General features: G+C 43.4%; 1 protein-coding gene across 6 annotated transcripts in view; it reads left to right on the top strand.

Annotated features, from left to right (window-relative positions):
- The window catches only part of Dock10 (dedicator of cytokinesis 10), a 302,587-nt gene extending 282,606 nt beyond the window's left edge, over positions 1-19,981 (top strand). For 3 of the 6 annotated variants that reach the window (XM_029559987.1, XM_029559986.1, XM_008825827.2), the window contains 7 exons: positions 4,162-4,308; positions 7,448-7,658; positions 9,593-9,783; positions 14,871-14,971; positions 15,163-15,301; positions 16,714-16,789; positions 19,241-19,919. In XM_029559987.1, the coding sequence (XP_029415847.1) occupies positions 4,162-4,308; positions 7,448-7,658; positions 9,593-9,783; positions 14,871-14,971; positions 15,163-15,301; positions 16,714-16,789; positions 19,241-19,302 (927 nt within the window). In that variant the 3' untranslated portion in view covers positions 19,303-19,919. Of the gene's footprint in view, positions 1-4,161; positions 4,309-7,447; positions 7,659-9,592; positions 9,784-14,870; positions 14,972-15,162; positions 15,302-16,713; positions 16,790-19,240 lie in introns of all 6 variants that reach the window. The other 3 variants (XM_029559988.1, XM_008825837.2, XM_008825830.1) reach the window with 1 other exon arrangement.
- The last annotated feature ends 426 nt before the right edge of the window (positions 19,982-20,407 follow it).

Raw genomic sequence — 20,407 nt, 5'->3', positions numbered from 1 at the left:
TGCATATTAGCCTACTGATTCAAATTATTTGCTTAATTAGAATGTGGTGTTTTAGAACCACAACAGATTGAACTATGAAATAACCCCTGGGTTGCGGGGGGATCAAACTAGCTCTAGAAATATGCACAGGGCACATTTCCCATGGCCCGGAAGTCAGTTCATAGCCTTAGCACTAAAGCAGGTGGGACGTTGCCCCTTGGTTTTCATCACCTTCATCCCATTCATAAACCATTTACTCTATAGACAGATCTGAAGGTCAAGCCCTCCCTCAGGTAATGCCTGCAGCTCCGTGGGCTCTGCCTTCCTTGATGGTTTCCCTGAGCAAAATATGAGCATGAGTTCCAACACTTCCACAGCTTCCAGTGGTCTAGCTCCAAAAGCACTTATAACCCTCTCAGACAAGCACATTAAATTATTTATCCCACTCTTCCTGCTCCTTCTTATGCCGATCATAAAACAGTCTCAGAGGATACATTCCATCACTAAAAAGACAGCAGGGCTAGGGATGGGGAGATGGCTCAATCAAAAGTGCCTGACCATTAGAACAAGGTCCCAAGTTCAGATCCCCATAAGCCACATCAAAAGGGGGGTAGGGGGCAAAGGGGGCAGGAGGGGCATGGTGGCACATGCCTGTAACCCCAGTCTTATGAAGAGAAATAGGCTGACCTTATTAGCCAGCCAGTACTGCCAGATACATGAGCTTCAGGTTCAGTGAGACACTGTCTCAGAAAATAAAGGTGGAAGGCAGGGCATAGTGGCACATGCTTTCATGCTTTTAATCCCAACACTAGGGAGGCAGAGGCAGGCAGATCTCTATGAGATCAAGGCCAGCCTGTTCTACATAAGTCTAGATCAGCTTGGGCTACAAGGAGACCCTGTCTCAAAAAGAAACAAAAAATTAATTATTAATTAATTAATGCCAGAAAGCAATTCAGGAAACTCAAGGCCAACCTTAGTCCTACACACACATGCAGCATGTGCACGTGTTCACACTTCACACACAAAACACCCCACCCACACACACACTTTTTTTTTTAATTGCTGGGCATGGTGGTACATGCCTTTAATCCCAGCACTCGGGAAGCAGAGGCAGGTAGATCTCTGAGAATAAGGCCACCCAGGTCTACATAGTGAGTTTCAGGCAGGCCAGGGCTAGGGGGACCCTGTCCCCACCTCAAAAACAGTTTTATTATAAAGAAAAATCTTAGGATCATTTCTCATCAGTTGCTTACCAAAATATTTTAATTATTATCATAGACATTTTGTAATAAGGAAAATTTTCAGTTCTTATGTAAAAGAAACTAAATGCTTTCAGGCACTCAAACTGCTGTAAGCTCTGTATATAAGCCAGAACCCACATTGTTTTATGGACATGAAATCTTTCTTCATTGTCATCATCATCATTATCAGAGCCCCGCAGTGTACCACAGACTGCCCTTCGGGCCTCCCAACGGACCCTACCTTCCATCCTGCAGACCCAGGAGTAAGAATAAAAGAAAGCCACAGGTCATGACCAAGGTTGGGATGGCCACTGCCACCACAGAGGTCTGCCTCTGGCTTCCTGCTAACTCCAAATTTAGAAGTTTGTCAGGGAAAAAGTTCTCAGTGACTGTCTTTTCGTGCTAGCTTTCATGCCACAGGCACAAGGTGAGTATTTTCCTGAAACTCGGGCATTTTTTCATTGAAATTGAAGTTTTAAATGTTGCTCAGGCTGCAGCCCTATGGGGATGCTGGTGGTTGGCTTCCCAAGTCCTATTCCTCTGATTGTCAGCCTGTCAGTTTTAACCACTAACTTTTGACCTTGGATCAGGCAGAGCTCCACAGAGACAGCACTGGGTGAAGCGGAGCAGGCAGGCGTCACACAGATAGAGAATCAGGTCTTTCAGGGCTGCAGAGCTTGGGAAATTGTAGGAGCCGCTTCCCAGCTCCCTGTGCTTTCAACATCAAAGGTCAGCTTCTAGCAGTTTAGGATTGAATAGTCTAAGTCAGCTACTTGGCTCTTGAATGTTTATCAAAGACTTATTCAGTATCGGCCTTTCTATAAAGAACAGTGGGACCTTTGCGGGGTATATTTGAGGGAGACATACTTCTCTGAGAGATGTATTTTCTAAGAACAATTTCATTCATCTATTCACTCACCCAGTGAATACAGTGACCTCCCCCCAACCACCTCCTAAAGGCCAGGTAAAGCTAGACATGTGCTATTGAACAATATACATGTCCTAAAAGTCCAAAGTCAATTGGAAAGATGGACAAGCAAGCAGACAGTACCTGCTTGACAAGGACAGAGCTGGGAAATGGACCTTAAGCCTTGCCTTCTGCAAATGCACAGCCCTCTATGATATAAAATGACCTGTTAATGATGATCACACCTATGTGCCTTGCAAGGGCTGTGCAAGTATTCAGCAGTGGTTGTGAGCTTGAACATTATTCTTAGATTGCCTCCCACCAGCCATGAGAAAACAAAGCAGTAGGACATTTCATCATGATTTTTTATGAACCTATTAGTCAAAAATGATTATTTTTGCAAGGCACATCTTTAATCCCAGCACCTGGGAGGCCAAGGCAGGTGGATCTCTGGGAGTTCAAAGCCAGCCTGGTCTACATATAGCAAGCTCCATGTCAGCTGGGGCTACAGGGAGACCCGTGTGTGTGTGTGTGTGTGTGTGTGTGTGTGTGTGTGTTTGTATGTGTATGGGCACATGCATGTGGATACCTGAGATTATGTTGGGAATCATCTTTAATGGCTCTGCACCTTATGCAATGAGCCAGGGTCTCTCAGTCAAACCCAGAGATTCCTGACATAGCTAATCTTGCTAGACAGCTTGCCCTGAGGATCCCATCTCCACCTACCAAGGATGGAATTATGTTCCACCACCACCACCAGGCCCTGCCTGCATTTTATGTGGGTTCTGGGGATTGGGACCATCCTCATGCTTGTTGGCAAGTGTTTAAACACTGAGGCATCTCCCCAGCCCCTCAAAAATTATTCTTTTAGAAATACTCCTGTTTCTTTTTTGACTACTGGAATTGTTATAGCTTTATCAGCACCAAAATCCATTTCTTTTCAGGTAAACTCTACAATCAAAAGAAAGAGATGATGTAGTTCTTCGCCCTCAAAACATCTCTAGTGTTACGAGAGCACATCTGCTCCATGGGGTGGGGAGAGGAGACAAGCTTCTGTCTCTTCAGAGGGAATGAGTTATAAGAATTTTCTCACTTAGTTATTCTCCAGATAATGGCATCTTTCCTTTCCTTGGCTTCAAACTGAACAGATTTATAGAGGCTAAAACTCACTGGCTCTTATGGAATAAAAATGACGGCATGGTTATTATTTTTAGTCCTGTAAGGTCTAACTTTTTAAGAGTGTAAAACTGAATAATTAAGTTATTCAGTTAATGATGACCTGTTAATGATGATATCTAGCTTATACCTTCAGTCTCCAGAAGTCGCATTAATGTCGGTATTTTTAAATACGGGGGCATATCATATGTAATTTCTGTCACAATAACAATACAAATGGTCATTTTTTCACCCAAGATTATGTAGGATGCATGTTAGTCCATTTAGATACCATTACATGGCACATGATGTTACTTGTGCTGTTTTTAAAGATCTATAGAAGACCTTATTTAAAATGGTAAATGAATGCCCAGAAAAATACCTATTATCACTCAAAACTTTGTGTTCTCCCAAAGACCACCACAAGAGGGCACACTTCCTCCGATTTATAGTATGCAAGCAACTGTTTCCTTTGATTTCTACAAATAGAGAAAATGTGTGTAAAATATTCATGAAGTTCTTTGCCTGGCTAGGGAATGTTCACGTTAAAATATGCTTATCACATTATGTTATATGGAGTGTAAAACTGAATAATTAAGTTATGATTATCTAGCTAGTCACATTAATGTAGGTATTTTTAAATAACAGTAATTAGGGCATATCATATCTAATTTCGGTCACAATAACAATACAAATGGTCATTTATGCTATCTATTTTATTCACTCATTTCTGATTTCAAATTTTATAGGCTGCTAATTAATGGCTTTGGATAATCAAAAGACTGAATTATCTTCTAAGAAAATGGCTTCTTGTTTTGCTTGTGATTAGTCAATGGAGTTCTCTGATGAAACCAGTGGTTCATTGTGTGTCTTCCGTAGGGATTTTTTGAAGAAGAAGAAGGTAAAGAGTATATCTATAAAGAACCGAAGCTGACAGGTCTCTCTGAAATTTCCCAAAGACTTCTCAAACTCTATGCAGACAAATTTGGAGCAGACAATGTGAAAATCATCCAGGACTCAAACAAGGTAGATAGTATTCATGCAAGTACTGTGACTTGACTTGACCCTTTTTATTTTGAAGCTATTGTTTTAATTTCCTAGATGATTATCCAAAGTATATGAGATGTTTTGCTTACTGCTTGACTAGTGAGTTGTTGGGTTGGGTTGGAGGGTTTTTTAATGGTCAAAACATAAATTTGTACTTGGGTAACCTTTTTATATCATTTTAGAAACAATTTACCAGGTCCTCTGCTTTTCCTGTAGGTCATTTTTGCATTTGAAGAGCAATTAAATTGTTAAAGTGATAACTCAGTGGTGGAACTTGAAGAAAAACATAGAATATATTTATTTACTCGGTCCAGGAGGTCTTCACAGGCTTGAAGAGTCAGACTTGTTATGACGTGGAGCTTGAGAGAATCTAGTGACTTCTTGATAGCTCCAGGAAGCAAAGGCTTACATCTTCTCGTTGAATAACTCAGGATCTTATGTGTTCTCGATCTTTAGCCAACCTCTAGAAAGCTCCTAGTGCATGCCAGGCCCTGAACTAGAAGCTAGAGCTCGGAGCCTCTTCCTTCCAGATCTCCCAGTTGATGAGCTATCAAGAGAAAACACTTGTGAAGAGTTGACTGAGTAGAATGCAATGGAGCACCATGAGAAAGACATCACACAGCAGTACAGGGAAAGAGCCAGGCAGGAGCTGTAGACAGCTCAGTTTGCTGGGCAGTGCTACCCAGAGGAGGTGATCTTTGAGCTGAGAATTGTGGAGGAAAAGGTCTTTGCTGGAAGCCATGGGCGAACTAAGGAGCCCAACCCATGCAGTGACAGGAAGAAGTGGGCCCTGCGTGTTCAGAGTGACGGGCTTTTGAAAGATGGGTTGGATAGTAGAATGTGACTAGAAGGAAGGTGGAAAGGCTGTTTGTGACCAGTGGCCACAAAACTAAGTGGTGTTTTTTCCTGCCTTCTTGTACAAGGCTGGTATTTGGAAGAGGTTGGCATAAAGTCACTAGGTCTGGGCACAAAGTGTTACAAATATTAGCTTGAAAGGCACTGTTGCCTTCCCTATAAAAGCAGACAGAACTATTGCAGTAGTGACCCGTATGCACACAAAGCATAAACACAGTTCTGGTGAGATGAGAAAAATGCCAGGCGTGGTGTCAGAACAGCCTGTACTTTTATTCTACTCTAGTACCAAGTATCAGCTGGTAATCATTACTGGTTCATGTTGGACCTCCATTTTAACATGTAAAATCATTGCAGTTATACCCAACTAGCACATAACTATTAATGGCATTACAAAATGGTCAAATAGTTCCTCACATCTCTAGAACTGGAAAGGCAATGGATGGATAGAAAGATGGAGAAAATTTAAAGAAGTTTTAAAATTCAAGATGTCTTTAGAAAAGAGGCTGAGAACCATCCCTCTCAGCTCAAAGGGAAGTTGAGCAATTTCCTCAGATTTTCTTGAGGCTTCCAGCTTGTCTTCCTTGGTATGGGCAAACCTATGGACCAACACAGAGTTGGCAAAGAAATTAGAATGATTGATTATGGGCAGCTGCGCTCTCTCTCTGGGTGCAGCCATATGCTCACTCCCTGCAGGTCCGCAGACTTCCCGGTGGCTGCTTTGGGTCCGCGTCTCTGGGAGTGGCGGTAGCTGATGACTACCGCAGTTTCTCTTGCAGCTGAGCTTTCCCTGCTACTGGAGCATTTGTCCATTCGAAATCCCGTCCCTTAATACACCCATATGCCTTTCCTCAGGATAGTGGGGCTCCTGGCCACTGAACCCCACAGGGAAGAGGCACAAGGACGGCGAAGCTAGAGTATCCGTAGGTCGGTAACGGAAGGTGCTGCCCTCCGGAGGAGTTAGGTCGCCGGTACACAAGACTCAAAGGCTCAAGGCTTAGTTTTAGTCTGTATAGCTTTATTATCTGAGACCCAGTTCTCTGATATCTCTGATCTCCCTGAATTCCTGGGCCCAGTTTCCCTAAATTCCCGGCTTCCCTAAATTCCCCTGGCTATTGAGAGAAGACTAAGATTTTTATACCATGGGGGTTGTGTTAAAAGCCTTGGCTGCTAGATGCTTTTGCATGTGAAAGGTGGGCTTCTGCCAGACAGTTGTCTGCTAGGAATTTACAGGAAGGTATGATACCTTTTCAGAGTCAAAGGCCACGTTAATGTTTAGGGCATTCATGGCGGATACCTCAAAAGGAGAGGCAGGAAAGATGCTGGGAAGCACTTTGTTATGCAAAGGAGCCCGCAGCACATCCCGAGCTACATGAGCTAGCCGGTGTGAAGAAGCATCAACTTTTGCACAACAAAGGTCTCCCAACAATTGATCACTGATAAGAGAAGGAATTTGAGACATGGAAAATATTTGGGGCTAGGAGATGGTTCAGTGTTTAGAACTGGTTAAACCACTTGCCACACAAGCGTGAGAATCTTGAGATCACCCAGGAACCCATGTAAAGGCCTGTTGGGCTCTGTGGCCTGTCTGTAATTTAAGCCTCCAAAGGTAGAGACAGAGGATTCCCCAGAGCACACTGGATAGCAAGATTACCATATCATCAGGGTTTGACTGAGAGCCCTGCATCAATGAATAATGTGGAAAAGCGGTTACAGATCACTCTCAACATCAAATGGGCCTCCACAAGTGCATGCACACGTGAATGCACACCCACACATGTGCGCCTACACACAAGCAAAAAAAATGCATATGCACATATACATGAAAAATGTAAAAAGAAAAAATTAAGAATATACAGAAACTTTCAGTCATGTAACATGCAATCAGTTAATCTACACAAACAAGGCCATTTCTTTGACCTCACAAGCCCTAAGCCAAGGGCATCAGTCTAGGTATGTCGCTGCATCATGGAGGAACAAAGAAAAATGTTTCCATTTTCAAGAGACTGCATTCTGTACGAAGGCAATTAGATATTCACTACAGAAGGGAAATAAATGAAAGTTTAAATAATGTCTTAGCCAGGCCCTATGTGGCCACGATCCACAGGATGATCTGGTTCCATATGGGGAGCTGACTTTGTGCCCACGGTCAGCCACTTGTGGTCTGAAGAGGTGCGACTGCCTTTTCTCCACCACAGGGAAGCAAGGAACTGATAAAGCACGTGTGGCTCTCTGTTCTTGTTTTACCCACAATATGTTTACACAGGTAAACCCCAAGGACCTGGACCCCAAATACGCCTACATCCAGGTGACCTATGTCACACCATTCTTTGAAGAAAAGGAAATAGAGGACAGGAAGACAGATTTTGAAATGCACCATAACATCAACCGCTTTGTCTTCGAGACACCCTTCACGCTGTCAGGCAAGAAGCATGGCGGAGTGGCTGAGCAGTGCAAGCGGAGGACAGTCCTGACCAGTAAGTGCAGCCCTAGCTGCCTGAAAACCTTCCAACCCCAGTCCAAAACAGTCCTGTTCTGGGCCATATTCTTATAAGTCAAGGCTTACCAAAGGGCTGTGGCAATAGCTTAGTTGGTAGAATGCTTGCCCCACAGCATGAGGACCTGAGTTTAATTCCCAGAACCCACAAAAAAAAAAAAAAAAAAAAAAAAAAAAAACAGTTTGGGGGCTGGAGAGATGGTTCACCAGTTAAGAGCACTGGCTGCTCTTGCAGAGGAGCTGGGTTCGATTCCCAGCACCCATATGGCAGCTAACAACTGTCTGTAACTCTGGTTTCAGGAGAATCCAGTGCCCTCTTCTGACCTTCACGGGTATTGTTATTGTATCACATGGGTACACTTACATTCAGGCAAGCACTCATACGCAAAAAATAAAAATAATAAAATAGTTTTAGAAAACCAGGCATGGTGTCATGTACTAGTAATCTCAGCACTGGGGAGGCATATCCCAAAAGATCCCTGGGGCTCCCTGGCCAGTCAGCCTAGCCTCATCAGGGAGCCGCTATCCCAATGAAAGGCCCTGTTTCAAAAAGCAAGTTGGAGGGCTCATGAGGAACAGTAACTGAGGTTGACCTCTGACCTCCACATGCAGCACACACAAATTCCTTAAGTCCTGCAGATAAGTATCCAAAATGTGCTGAACTAGAGATGTTTGTGGGAACAACAGATATGCCCCTTTTTATTTTCTGTTAAGAGGAAGCCCCTTAGTTAGGTGTGGTAGTGAACACCCGTAATCCCAGAAGTTGGGAGGATCCCGAGTTCAAAGCAAACCTGGGCCACATATGAGACTCCATCTCAAAATAAAAAGAGAAAGACCCTTGAGAAGATATTGTCAGTAGAGTTAGTTTGCACACCCTTCCCCTTGAGCTTAGATATTCATGAGAGTGGTGGGATCCTGCAGTGATAGAGGCACAGGTACTGAACGCTCCTCCTGTGCCTGATCTGCCCTCAGCTGCTTCAGGGTAGGCATGATGTACATTAGGACAAGAGGCCACCAACTCTCACTCCTCTCTGAGATGAAGGCAGACGTTGATCTGAACTACCCCGTTAGATTCCATCTAGTTCTATTCTACAAGCTGGTGATCCTGGCCTTTGTTCAACAGACACTTAATGAGTACCAATCAGATATTGGGCACTGGCACAACTGCCTTCTGGGTGCTCACAGTCAGGTAAAACAAAGAGCTAAGTAATGCAGGAATTTCTAGAGAAGACAACACTGAGAGAGAGAGAGAGAGAGAGAGAGAGAGAGAGACAGAGACAGAGACAGAGAGACAGAGAGAGACAGAGAGAGAGAGAGAGGGAGAGAGAGAGAACAACTTAAGACCACAGGAGAGCCTAGGCTTCTGAAGACCACAGAGGGGAATGAGGGAGAGACTTCTAGCCATCTCGAGAGACCCCAGCTCTGAACTGAGCGCCAACAAATAGATCACACTGACTTCTAAACTGGGAAAGTTCACCTTCAGGAAGCCGACTCCTAGCTTCTCTGTTAAAGAAGCATCTAGAGCAAAATTCAATAGAGCAAAGCTTGCTTCTATTCTTTCTATTCTATTCTATTCTGTAAATATTGGATCAGTCTTCACTGTGGGTTGGTATGACTTTTATTGGCATGACATATTTCAGGGCATGCTGTGATCTGTTCGGTGTCTGGCTACACTAAAGGTCTTACTGCAGTTCTGACACTGGTGAAGCTAGTGATGGTGAGACAAGACGCCAGGTGAAGCTGCTAGAGCCAAAAGTAAGAAGTGTAAGAACAGGAGAAAAATAACCCACACCCAGGAAACCACACAGGCAGAATGAGATCTGTGCTCTGAAGCAATATGAAATCCCCCAGGCCTTCCGAGGAACCCGGGACTTTTCTCTAACCCTTTAAATCTCTTTTATGGCGTTTGTGCAGCAAGTCACTTGTTCCCTTACGTGAAGAAGAGGATCCAGGTCATAAGCCAGTCAAGCACAGAACTGAATCCTATCGAAGTGGCAATTGATGAGATGTCCAGAAAAGTCTCTGAGCTTAATCAGCTTTGCACAACAGATGACGTGGACATGATCAGACTACAACTCAAACTCCAGGGCAGCGTCAGCGTGAAGGTCAGTAAGAATTGCCCAGAGCACAGACTAAACCTGGGCTGTAAAGCCTACTGTAAAATGATCTAGGAATATTTTTAAAGGGTTATGAGAAACATTTTTGTTGGGGCTGGAGTGATGGCTCAGTGGTTAAGAACACTGGCTGTTCTTGTAGAAGACCCAGGTTCGAATCCAAGCATCCACATGGCAGCTAACAACTGCCTCCTCTGAGGGCACTGCACAGCTGCACGACATGGGCGCTCTTACATACATGCAGGCAATACACATATACATATAAAATAAAAATAATAAATAATTTTTTAAAAGAAGAAACATTTTCCAGGCATGGTAGCACATGCCTATAGTCCCAGAACTTGGGAGGCATAAGCAGGTGGATCTCCAGCTAACAACTGCCTGTAACTCCAGTTCCAGGGGATCTGACAGCCTCTTCCATCCATTACATACATGCAGGCAATACACATATACATATAAAATAAAAATAATAAATAATTTTTTAAAAGAAGAAACATTTTCCAGGCATGGTAGCACATGCCTATAGTCCCAGAACTTGGGAGGCATAAGCAGGTGGATCTCTGTGAGTTCAAGGCCAGCCTGGTCTACATAGAGAGTTCCAGGCTAGCTGGGGTTACAGGGAGACCCTGTTTCAAAAAGACCTAAATAAATAAGAAACGTTCTTGCTACTTGTGATGCCATCTGTATTAGTTACTTTTCTCCTTGCTATGAGCAAATAGCTTGGAAGAATCAATGTAAGGGAAGAAGGGTTTGTTTTAGTTGGTGGTTTAAGAGTACTGTCAATCAAGACAAAGGGGGTGGGACAACAGAAGCATGAAGTGGCTGGTCACAGTCAAGTGGCGGGTCACATTGCATTCACAGTCAGGAAGCAGAGAGAGATGAACGCTGATATTTGGATTTGCTTTCAAACTAAGTTTTTAGGAGTGGGCCCAAACTCAGAGGACACTTAGTTCTAGCTATTAGAATCCTTTGTCTTCCAGATCTGTGCCGATGGCTCTTTCTTGCCCCCTCAACCTATGCAGATGGAACTGTCTGTGTCCTGAGCCTATGCCAATGGAGCTGTCTCTGGAACCCTGTTTCTGCCACTCCAGGCCACACCCATAATTTGTTCAAAATGTTTTCTCCAGCTTCCAGCTTCATTGGGGAAGGACAAGTTCAGGCTCTGCCTGAATCCTCGTAGACCATCTGGTCTTTCATCCCTAGTTCGCATCCATGCAAGGTCATGCATCCTTCCTGACCTCCACCACTTTCAGTGGGTGGGCACTGCTAAAACACCTTGATATGTTCATCCTCAAGCAAACCCACATTCATTCATTATTTTGGGGGGTGGAGTACCAAACCACGGTTGCCAAGGGGAAGACTTGATCATCACACTCAAGAGCATGGTTTTGCTGGAGTTAGTTAAAAGTCATTAGTCCACACTGTGTCCATTAATAAAAGTCATTCCTACAGCTGTTCAAGCCTAAGTGGTCAGTACTAGACCTATGAACATAAGAGCAACACTAACCGGATTCAGTACATACATACATGTATGTCCTATGAACATAAGAGATACACTAACCGGATTCAGTATATACATACATGTATGTATATATGGAGGGAGAGAGAGAGAGAGAGAGAGAGAGAGAGAGAGAGAGAGAAGAGGTCATGAAACAATGCTAATTATAGGAGAAAATTCATGAATTTGAGAGAGAGTTTGGGGGGACGGAACATGGCAGGAGTTGGAGGGGGAGAGGGAGGGGTAGAAATAATGAAAATTAGTGTACCTGTGTATAAAAAGGAAAGAGAAAGACTTGTTGAAAAGAAGGTGTCAGCGGGAGAGGGAAGGAGATGAGAGAGACGGGATAAACACGACTAAAATTCCTTTTATAAATATATAAAACTGTCAAATAATTTTTTAATCATGTCTAATTGGAAATGCCAAACACCTGTAGAAATAACTTTAAATTAGCTGACATAAAGTTCTTCTGATCAACTCTCCCATTCCTTGTACTCTAAGGAACAAATTAGCCAATGAATAAACAGGGCACTCCTGTACATATCTGTCACGAGCAGCCTTATATAATTGTTCCAAAATACATCCAAAAAATGCTTCGTGGTTTATAACACGTGCATTAGTGTTTATCAGCTATCGGAACCATGACAAGAGGCATAGGGCATGCACTGTGGGTGAGGGGCCAGAAGATAATAAACTGCTTTCAGACGTGTGGAAGCGTGGAGGAAAGCCAGCAGAGTAGCCACACTCAGCTGGATGACCACACCTAAAACTAAAGATGCTGGCACAGGAGGGAGGGTGGGAGCGAGAAGGCAAGGAAGCCACTGCTGAGAGGCAGGCACGGCATCTGCTGGAGCACTCCAGGGAAAATGCTGGATTTGGTAACCCAAACTGGCTCAGACTGAAGGGAGGAGGGTGATGTACTCATCTGGAGCACAGTTTAATCAAGAATCAACATAAAATACCTTCATGTACCATTTTTGAAAGTCAAAAAATTAATTCTAAAAATCCATAATGGACCAAGTATTAACGTCTTGGGGCTGGAGAGCTGGCTCAGCAAGCATGAAGACCTGAGTTCAAATCTCTAGAACCCATGCTAGAAATCCTGGTAGGGCTTCATGCAGGCCTGTAACCCCAGCACTGGAAAACAGGTGGTGGAGACAGGTGGATCACAGGAGCGTGTTGGCTACTTGCCCAGCTCCAGGTTCAGGGAGAGACCCTGTCTCAAGGGAATAAGACAGAGCGTGACAGAGCAGCACACCCAGTGTCTCCTCTAGCCTCTACCTGTACACGCAGGTGCACATTCCTGTACATACACATGTATCACACTCATGCATGCAAGCACAGAGCAATATACAAAAAAACAAAAGAAAGGAAAAAGATGGCAGGAAGATGACTCAGTGGATAAAGGCAGTTGCCGCCAAGCCTGAAGATCTGAGTTTGCTCTCTAGGACCTACATGGTGAAAGCAGAAAACTGGCTCCAGAAGTTATCCTCTGACCCCCACATGGACACACACAGACACAGACACACACACACACACACACACACACGCACGCACGCAAAATAAAGATACCCCCAAAAGAAGTTAAAAAAGAAAAATAAATGTAACATCAGAAAATAAGAATTTTTTTCAATTCAAGAGAGAAGAAAGATAAATAAATATCTTACAGAAATCCAGGCTCTTCCCCCACTGTTTCACCTGTAACAAAAGGAAAAATCAGTGATGTTGGCTCTGGTACTCTTACCTTTCCCCCACCCTCTTGTCTGTGTCTCTCCTGGCTGACTCAAAAAGACAAAAATAAACAAATGAAACCCAAGCCTGAAGGGAACATAGCCATTGCCCTGTTCTAGACAGTCAGTTTCCTAGACTCAAAGCTGATTGAAGAATGGACCTGGAGAGCCAACTGGAAACATCTAGAGATGCCCAGTAATCACAGGCCACTACCTTCCTATCCTGGTTTCCTTTCTGTTCCTGTGATAAAATACCCTGGCAAGAAAGCAACTTAAGGCAAAAGGGGATTTATTTCAACTTACAATCCTAGGTTACGGACCATCATTGTGAGAAAGTCAAGGCAGAAACTTCAGTTACCTAGTCATGTCACATCTAAAGTTAAGAGCAAAGGGAAATTAATCCACATACTCTCACTTGCTTGCTCAGCTGGGTTTCTCCAGCCACACATTTCAGAACGCCCTGCCTAGAGAATAGTACTGCCTACTGTGGACTGCATCTTCCCCCATCAATTAATTTAAGTAAGATAGTTCCTTAGAGACATGCCCACAGGCCAATGCAATGTAGACAATCCCCCACTGAGACTCTTGTCCCAGGTGATTCTAAGTTATGTCAAGTTGACAAAGCTGACCGTCACACTTCCCAAACCCCACAGCCATGTTAACAGATTGTTCATGCCAAGGAAAAGGAGCTACTTCACTAATGTGAGCTCATATTCATGAGTGGGAATAGAAGCTGGCATTGTAGGGCTGGGAGTGGAGGTCAGTGGTACAGCATGTACCTAGCACGTGCAAAGTCCTGGGGTCATCCCCAAGCACTGCAAAAAATAAAATTATAAAAACAACCTGGTTGTGCATCATTCATCAAAACTGATAAATGTCTTCTTGGACCAGAATCCTAGTGAGTCTTTCAAGAAGAGTACAGTGGAGTAGGGATTGCCAGGACAGTGCACACACCAGCACCCCTGCGGAATGTGTTTTCACAGCAGCTCTGTGTTTATTTTAGTGCTGATAGAAAAGAAAACCAACAGGCACATCAAACATTTGATGTCACAAATATCAAATTTAACTGGAGGAAAATCATTTAAGTTAACAGCAGGGAATCTCATTTCCAAAGCTATTACTAAAAGAGCAGCTTGGGCAGTATGCAAACGTGACAAAGGGCAGAAGGCCTGTGTTGAGGCTTTTCTGGGGAGAGGTAAGCAAACATCTACTCAGCCAAGGTAGAGAAACAACAGACCTAGTACTGATTCTACCAAAGTCCAACTTGGCAAACCAATAAATGTATTAGGATTGTTTATAGGAGTATGGATGAGGGGTTACTTCCAAAACCATGGATGATGCAAAGGCATCTGAATCACCAAGCCACCCCAACATGGGTGATCACTCACAAACTGCATCCCTGGACCTACCTGCTGGGCTTACAGGCAGCTCTGCAAGTTGGAGAGTCTCCTTTCTTCCTAACAATTTTTCGTGCTTGTATAACCCTGAGGAAGGAGCTGCTGAAACTTCTAAGTTTCAGGTCTCTGACACTTGGAGGGTTTTGTTTGCTTCCGGAGTCTCATGGGTGCCCCTCCTTCCTTCAGTGGGGAACATTTCAATTCAGATGAAATTGAACTTGAAGATGCTGACACATGATTGAATTTGACAAGATAAGCAGAAGATCAGAGCTCCAATGTACCGATTAATGGGTTAGTGACCAGTTAAAGGAACAGTAGATGCAGTGGGGATACAAGGTGGTGAGAGTGCCTGGGTGCCATATGCTTGGCATAGACAGCTGCCCCTTCTCCAGCCATAGAGAAGGCTCCACAGTGAAGAGGGACCAGCCTCAGCCAAGTCTCTTCTCCCCTTAGGTCAATGCAGGGCCGATGGCCTATGCACGAGCCTTTCTTGAAGAAACTAATGCAAAGAAATATCCGGACAACCAAGTAAAGCTACTGAAGGAAATCTTCAGGTAAGATTCTCTTGGTTGAAATGTTCATCTTCTAACTCTTTCATACAGGGAGTCATGAGCTCCCTTAGAAAGCAACCCAGCTAATCTTCAAAGAGGCAATCTATCCACAACCCAGCTTTGAGCCCAAAGTCACTGAACTCAATGTCTCTTTCTATGGATGGCTTTTAATTTGCTTAATGCTGTCGCTAAAGACAATTTGCAGATGCGTGTGGGCAGGCCCTGGATGTCAATGAGCGCCTTATCAAGGAAGACCAGCTGGAGTATCAGGAAGAACTGAGGTCCCACTATAAGGACATGCTCAGCGAACTGTCAGCCATCATGAACGAGCAGGTGAGCAGCCCTGGTGGGCACACTGTCCGTGGGTAGAAAGCATCCTTTGCTATAAAGGCCGGAGAGACTTTCCTTGCCGCAGAAATCACTATCCCTTACATCAGCACCACACTGCTGAGCTCCTCGGTCCCCCATGCACAATAGCCCTTGGCTCAAAGCACAGAAACATGTACAGAAAAATAATGAGAACTGAAATGCTTTCTAAATTTTTCAGAGGTACTGTCCCAAGCCACATGGACTTTTGCCTTTCTAGAATACGTGGGTCTGGTTAGATGTTGGGGAGCATGAGGCGGGATCCCCGTTAAAGCTACTGCCACCCCATCATCCCTGCTTGAGGACTTCATAATCCCCAGGATAAGGGCTGGAGTTGTGCATTTTCACCACTAGGAGTCTCTATACTATGCTCAGAAAGAACCTCAGGACTCAACGGCCCTACCTCCAAGCCTTCCACTTCACTTCCTTGGCAGATGCTAGGCCTCCCGCAGGTGTCCATTATGGGGGTGGGGCAAGGGGGGTCTACATATATATGTGTATCATACTCTACTCCATAATCAAGTCATTCATAAACCTGGGCGTGTATCCGTCGTATTCCGTAAACCTTGCACAAGTATGGCCATTCAATAACGTCATTATTTTGGAGGAGCCAAATATCCCTTAGGAAGAAACTCAAGCAATCTTCCTTCACTTTCTTTCCAGCATCCAACTCTTAACTCTGCTTGGGTGCCTCACCACCTGTAGCCCCTCCAGTAGTCAGATGTCACTTATTTAATATTAGTTACCGGGGCTGGAGAGATGGCTCAGCAGTTAAAAGCAATGGCTGCTCTTCCAGAGGACCTGGGTCATGTTCCCAGCACCCACGTGCCACCTGTAACTCCAGTTCCAGGGGATCGGATGCCCTCTTCTGAACTCCATGGTCATGACATGGGTGCACTCACACACATGCAGGCAAAACACTCATACACATAAAATAAAAAGAATAAATAAAAATATTTACTATTAGTTATCTTTCCTTTCCCTGTGTCCTAGCAGTGTCATCACAGAGGACAAGAACTGGCCCTTTCAGTCTAATTTGCATCTGCGGCTTCCTTCCTTCTGCCCTGTCTCCCTCCACCCACTGCTTTAACTCTCCACAATATAGAGGTGGGTGGCTGACTTCTGTTGGAATGAAGGACTCTTCCTAGATAGGATTCCTAGCAAAGGTCGTGTTAGTTTGAGATTGCTGAGGGAAGACAGGAATTAAATACTCTTGGACGTGCCTTGAACACGTAGAAGACATCATTAAATCTGGGATTAAAATGAAGAGAATGGATGTAAACATTGATAACGATGTGAAGCTATGCTTGTCTCCTCCTGTAAATCACGTCTAACGTTGAGACTTCTGTCAAAAATGCTTTTCTCTTTTTCCCTGGCAGCTCTGTCGAGGTCCGTGCTTCTACAGCTTCTGTTCCTCTGTGTCTAGCATTTCCCTCAGTACTGTGAGCAAAAGTGGTATGTTTTTCTCTTCTGTGTATACTCTGTCCCCTGTGGCCTTTGTCACTTCTCCTTTGCTGTTCACCTGCCACCTTCACAGGGCCTGCAATTCTTTAAGTCTTCATTGCCATTCTAAGACCTGTCAACAGGACCAAAGTTACCAGCTTAGCTTTTAAGAAGAAAACTCATACTCCTTCAACTTCTAAATGTATTTAAGCCCAGTTTGTTTCTAGCAAAGTACTGAAACATTTTCATGATAGCTCAAAGTATGAAAAATAAATAAATAAAAAGATGAGGCAGTGAAGAGGAGAAAAATAATTCCTTCTCCATGAAACCTTTCCTATAAGAAGCATAATTTGACACTGCTTCCTGGAAGCTGATCAAAGAAAACAACCTGCTAGATTTTACTGGTCTTATTATTTAGTAAAAGAACTGTATCTGTTACAAGAAAGATGATTTTTCTGCTGGTCCTGAGCATCAGTGGGGAGGGGTCACATAGTGGCTACCTAAGGGAATGTCTTCTCTGCCTCTTCTCACAAGCACAGACTCTAAAAATGGGTACATAGAGAAATCGGAGAAAGAATTCCTCTACCAAAGCTTGAAAATTAGAAACATTTAAACTCAATAGACATAGAAACAGAAAATTAGAATCAATTATACCATGCCCTCCCAGAAGCCTTAGCTAGAATACCTGAAGTCATCTATTAGGGAAAGAATCTTCAGAATTAGAGGAAGTAGGGCTATGTGTGGGGAAACACTCCTGAAACCTCAGCATTTGCAAGGCAGAGCAGGGAGGAGTTCAAGAGCATCATCAGCTGCATAGTGAGTTTGAAGCCAACCTGGGCTACATGAGACCCCGTCTCAAAAACAGAAAAAGAAAAAAAGCTGTAGGGGCTGGCAAATGGCTTGTTTGAGTAAAAATGCTTGCCACTGCGCCTGATAACCTGAGTTCAATCCATGGGATCCACATAGTAGAAGACAAGAAATGACTCCCACAAGTTGTCCTCTGATGTCCACATGCACACTGAGACACGCATACACATATGCAGAGAGAGAATAGAATCGGAATAGAGTGATACCGATGTGTAAAATGGAGATAAAGAAAACAAGTAATTTGAACTGGTAGTGGCATTTCTTTAAAAAGCAGCCAGAATTTCACACTCTTTCATAAATAGCCAAAATCCAAAACCAGAAAGAGTTTTCTTTGGCTTAAGCCAAAAGGGCTGCAGACAAGCATGCTAACAGAGCATACATGTAAGATGCTCGTTTGCCATGCATTTGAGCATCATTGAGAATGGCAGGAGAATGGAGTCAGCTGTGGTAATAAAAACCAAATTTAAACCACAGAGGAGGGAACAGAGCCATACTGTTCTGGTGCCAAGCACGTGAGATGGGAAGATGTAATGCTGTTAGAGCCTCAAATACGCTCTGAGCATATTAACAGCCAAACTATTTACGCAGGACTCTGCCCATAGGAGGATGCGTAGCTCGCATGAGACACTCAGGTACCAAATGCTTTGTGGGCACTGGGGAACAGAAGTAGTAGCCGCCTCTCAGGACTGAGGTGAAGCTAATGGTCAGAGCATAGCAGAGTAGTGTGTGAGGTTAGTGGGGAAATCATCACAGCTAGATATTTAAAATACTCACTAAATGTCTCTTTTGTCAAAGATACATTTCAGAAGTACCTGTGATTTCTGTGGGGCTGTTGTTACTGTGTTTACATATCGTTATTTTGATGGAGCTGATAAAGTATCACTTAGACATATTGACATTATTTGCCAAAAAATCAGATGAATTTTCTCATATTTCCATTAATGCACACATTTAAATGAGCTTTCCAGTGTTTTCCCTTTTAGGACAGATATTCATGAGATAAATTATATATTTTGGGAGGCAGGAGAGATGCTCAGTGATTAAGAGCATTTGCTGCTCTTCCAGAAGACCTAAATTCAGTTCCCAGCACCCACACTGGGCAGTTCACAACAACCTGTAAGTCAACTCCAGAGGAGCCAATGCCCTCTTCTGGATTCCATGAGCACCCTCACATATGTAGCATACCCTCACATCTGTAGCATAGCCACACACACACAAATAAATAAATAGATCTTTTTAAAAATAAAAATAGGATATAAAATTTTAGAATAGAATAAGGTCCTAGAGTTACTCAAATGCATTTGTAAGTTTCCTTTAAACACATAAATTTACAACTACAATCAAGGCATATAGTGAGGCTACTTTCAGTATTGCGTTAACAACTAGCCCATGGGCTTGAGAAAAGCATCCTTCAGATCACCTTTGATAAGTTTATTTCCCAAAATTACTGGTACCCCATAGGGAATGAAAAGTCATTGTTCTGGGTTTTAATTCTGGGTTTGAGGATATAAAAATTAATTAATTTCTGTTCGTGTGTGTGTGTGTGTGTGTGTGTGTGTGTGTATGTGTGTGTGTTGTGTTCTGTCCCATTTTAAGATTACGGGCAAGGACGACCCAGCAAAACACGGAGTGGAGCGACCCTATACACGGGTAACTAGCAAGGCGACCCCACCTGTGCCCACCGTCTCCATCTCACCCAGTGCTGAAGTCTGAGAGGAGCTCTGTGGCATCCGACACCCCTCTCAGAGAACTTTCTGAATTTTTTCAGCTAATCTCGGGGAAGAAAAAGATAGATTTAATTTATTTGAAGTTTTTACAGTGTTGATACTTTTGTTTACCTCGCTAGCTTGAGAATTTTGCCAGCCTCTGAATTTGCACATTTCCTATGATCTCTTTGTGAGTGGTATTGATCAAGCCACACTGAATATTTGTCCTGAAATTCCAATGAATGTGCAGCTTAAAGGCAAACTGAGTTTGCTTTTGGTTATATGTTCAATACCTGCTCCTAGTACACATATTTTAAAAGTCAAAGTGAATGTTTTTGTAACATTAAACATATTTCAGATGTAAATAGAAGACTGTAAAATATATGGTTTTTACCAAATTTCAAAGAATGTTTTTAGTTAATACTTACAACCATACTAAAATTATATGAGTAACATTTCCAATACCATTATATTAAAATATTTGTGTATGTGTAAAAAATGTGTTGATAAATACTAATCTTTAAAGTTTGTGGGGTTCCTTTATTTGTAATATATGTGCTTTTAAACACAATGGGATGTGAAATTATAGAAGTATTTTGCTGTTAATAGAAATAAAATATACAGTTACTTTTCACTTGGTTCCTTTTGAAAGGTGGGTGAGGGCTGGTTATATAGCTCAGCTGGCAGAATGCTTGCCTGGCATGCACAAAGCCCTGGGTTCGGTCCCTACAGCTGCGTACCCAACATGATGATGCACACCTGAATTCCCAGCACTCAGGGCGTGGAAACAGGAGGATGAGAAGTTTAAGATCATTCTCTACTATTTAGCAACTTGGAGGCCAGTCTGAGTACATGAGGCCCTGTCTCAAAAAAGGAAAGTGTGGGGGCTGAAGAAATGGCTCAGTGGTTAAGAGCACTGGCTGCTCTTTCAGAGGACCCTGGTTGATTCCCAGCACCCACATGTGGCTGACCACCATCTGTAACTCCAGCTCCAGGGGAGTGTGGCGCCCTCTTCTGACCTCCATGGGCATCGCACAACACAGGTGCACTTACACCC

This window comes from Nannospalax galili, unplaced genomic scaffold (genome assembly GCF_000622305.1).
Source record: "Nannospalax galili isolate Female #2095 unplaced genomic scaffold, S.galili_v1.0 scaffold127, whole genome shotgun sequence".
NCBI lineage: Eukaryota > Metazoa > Chordata > Mammalia > Rodentia > Spalacidae > Nannospalax > Nannospalax galili.
Note: the sequence above shows the minus strand (reverse complement) of the source record. Positions and strands in the feature narration are given on the sequence as shown.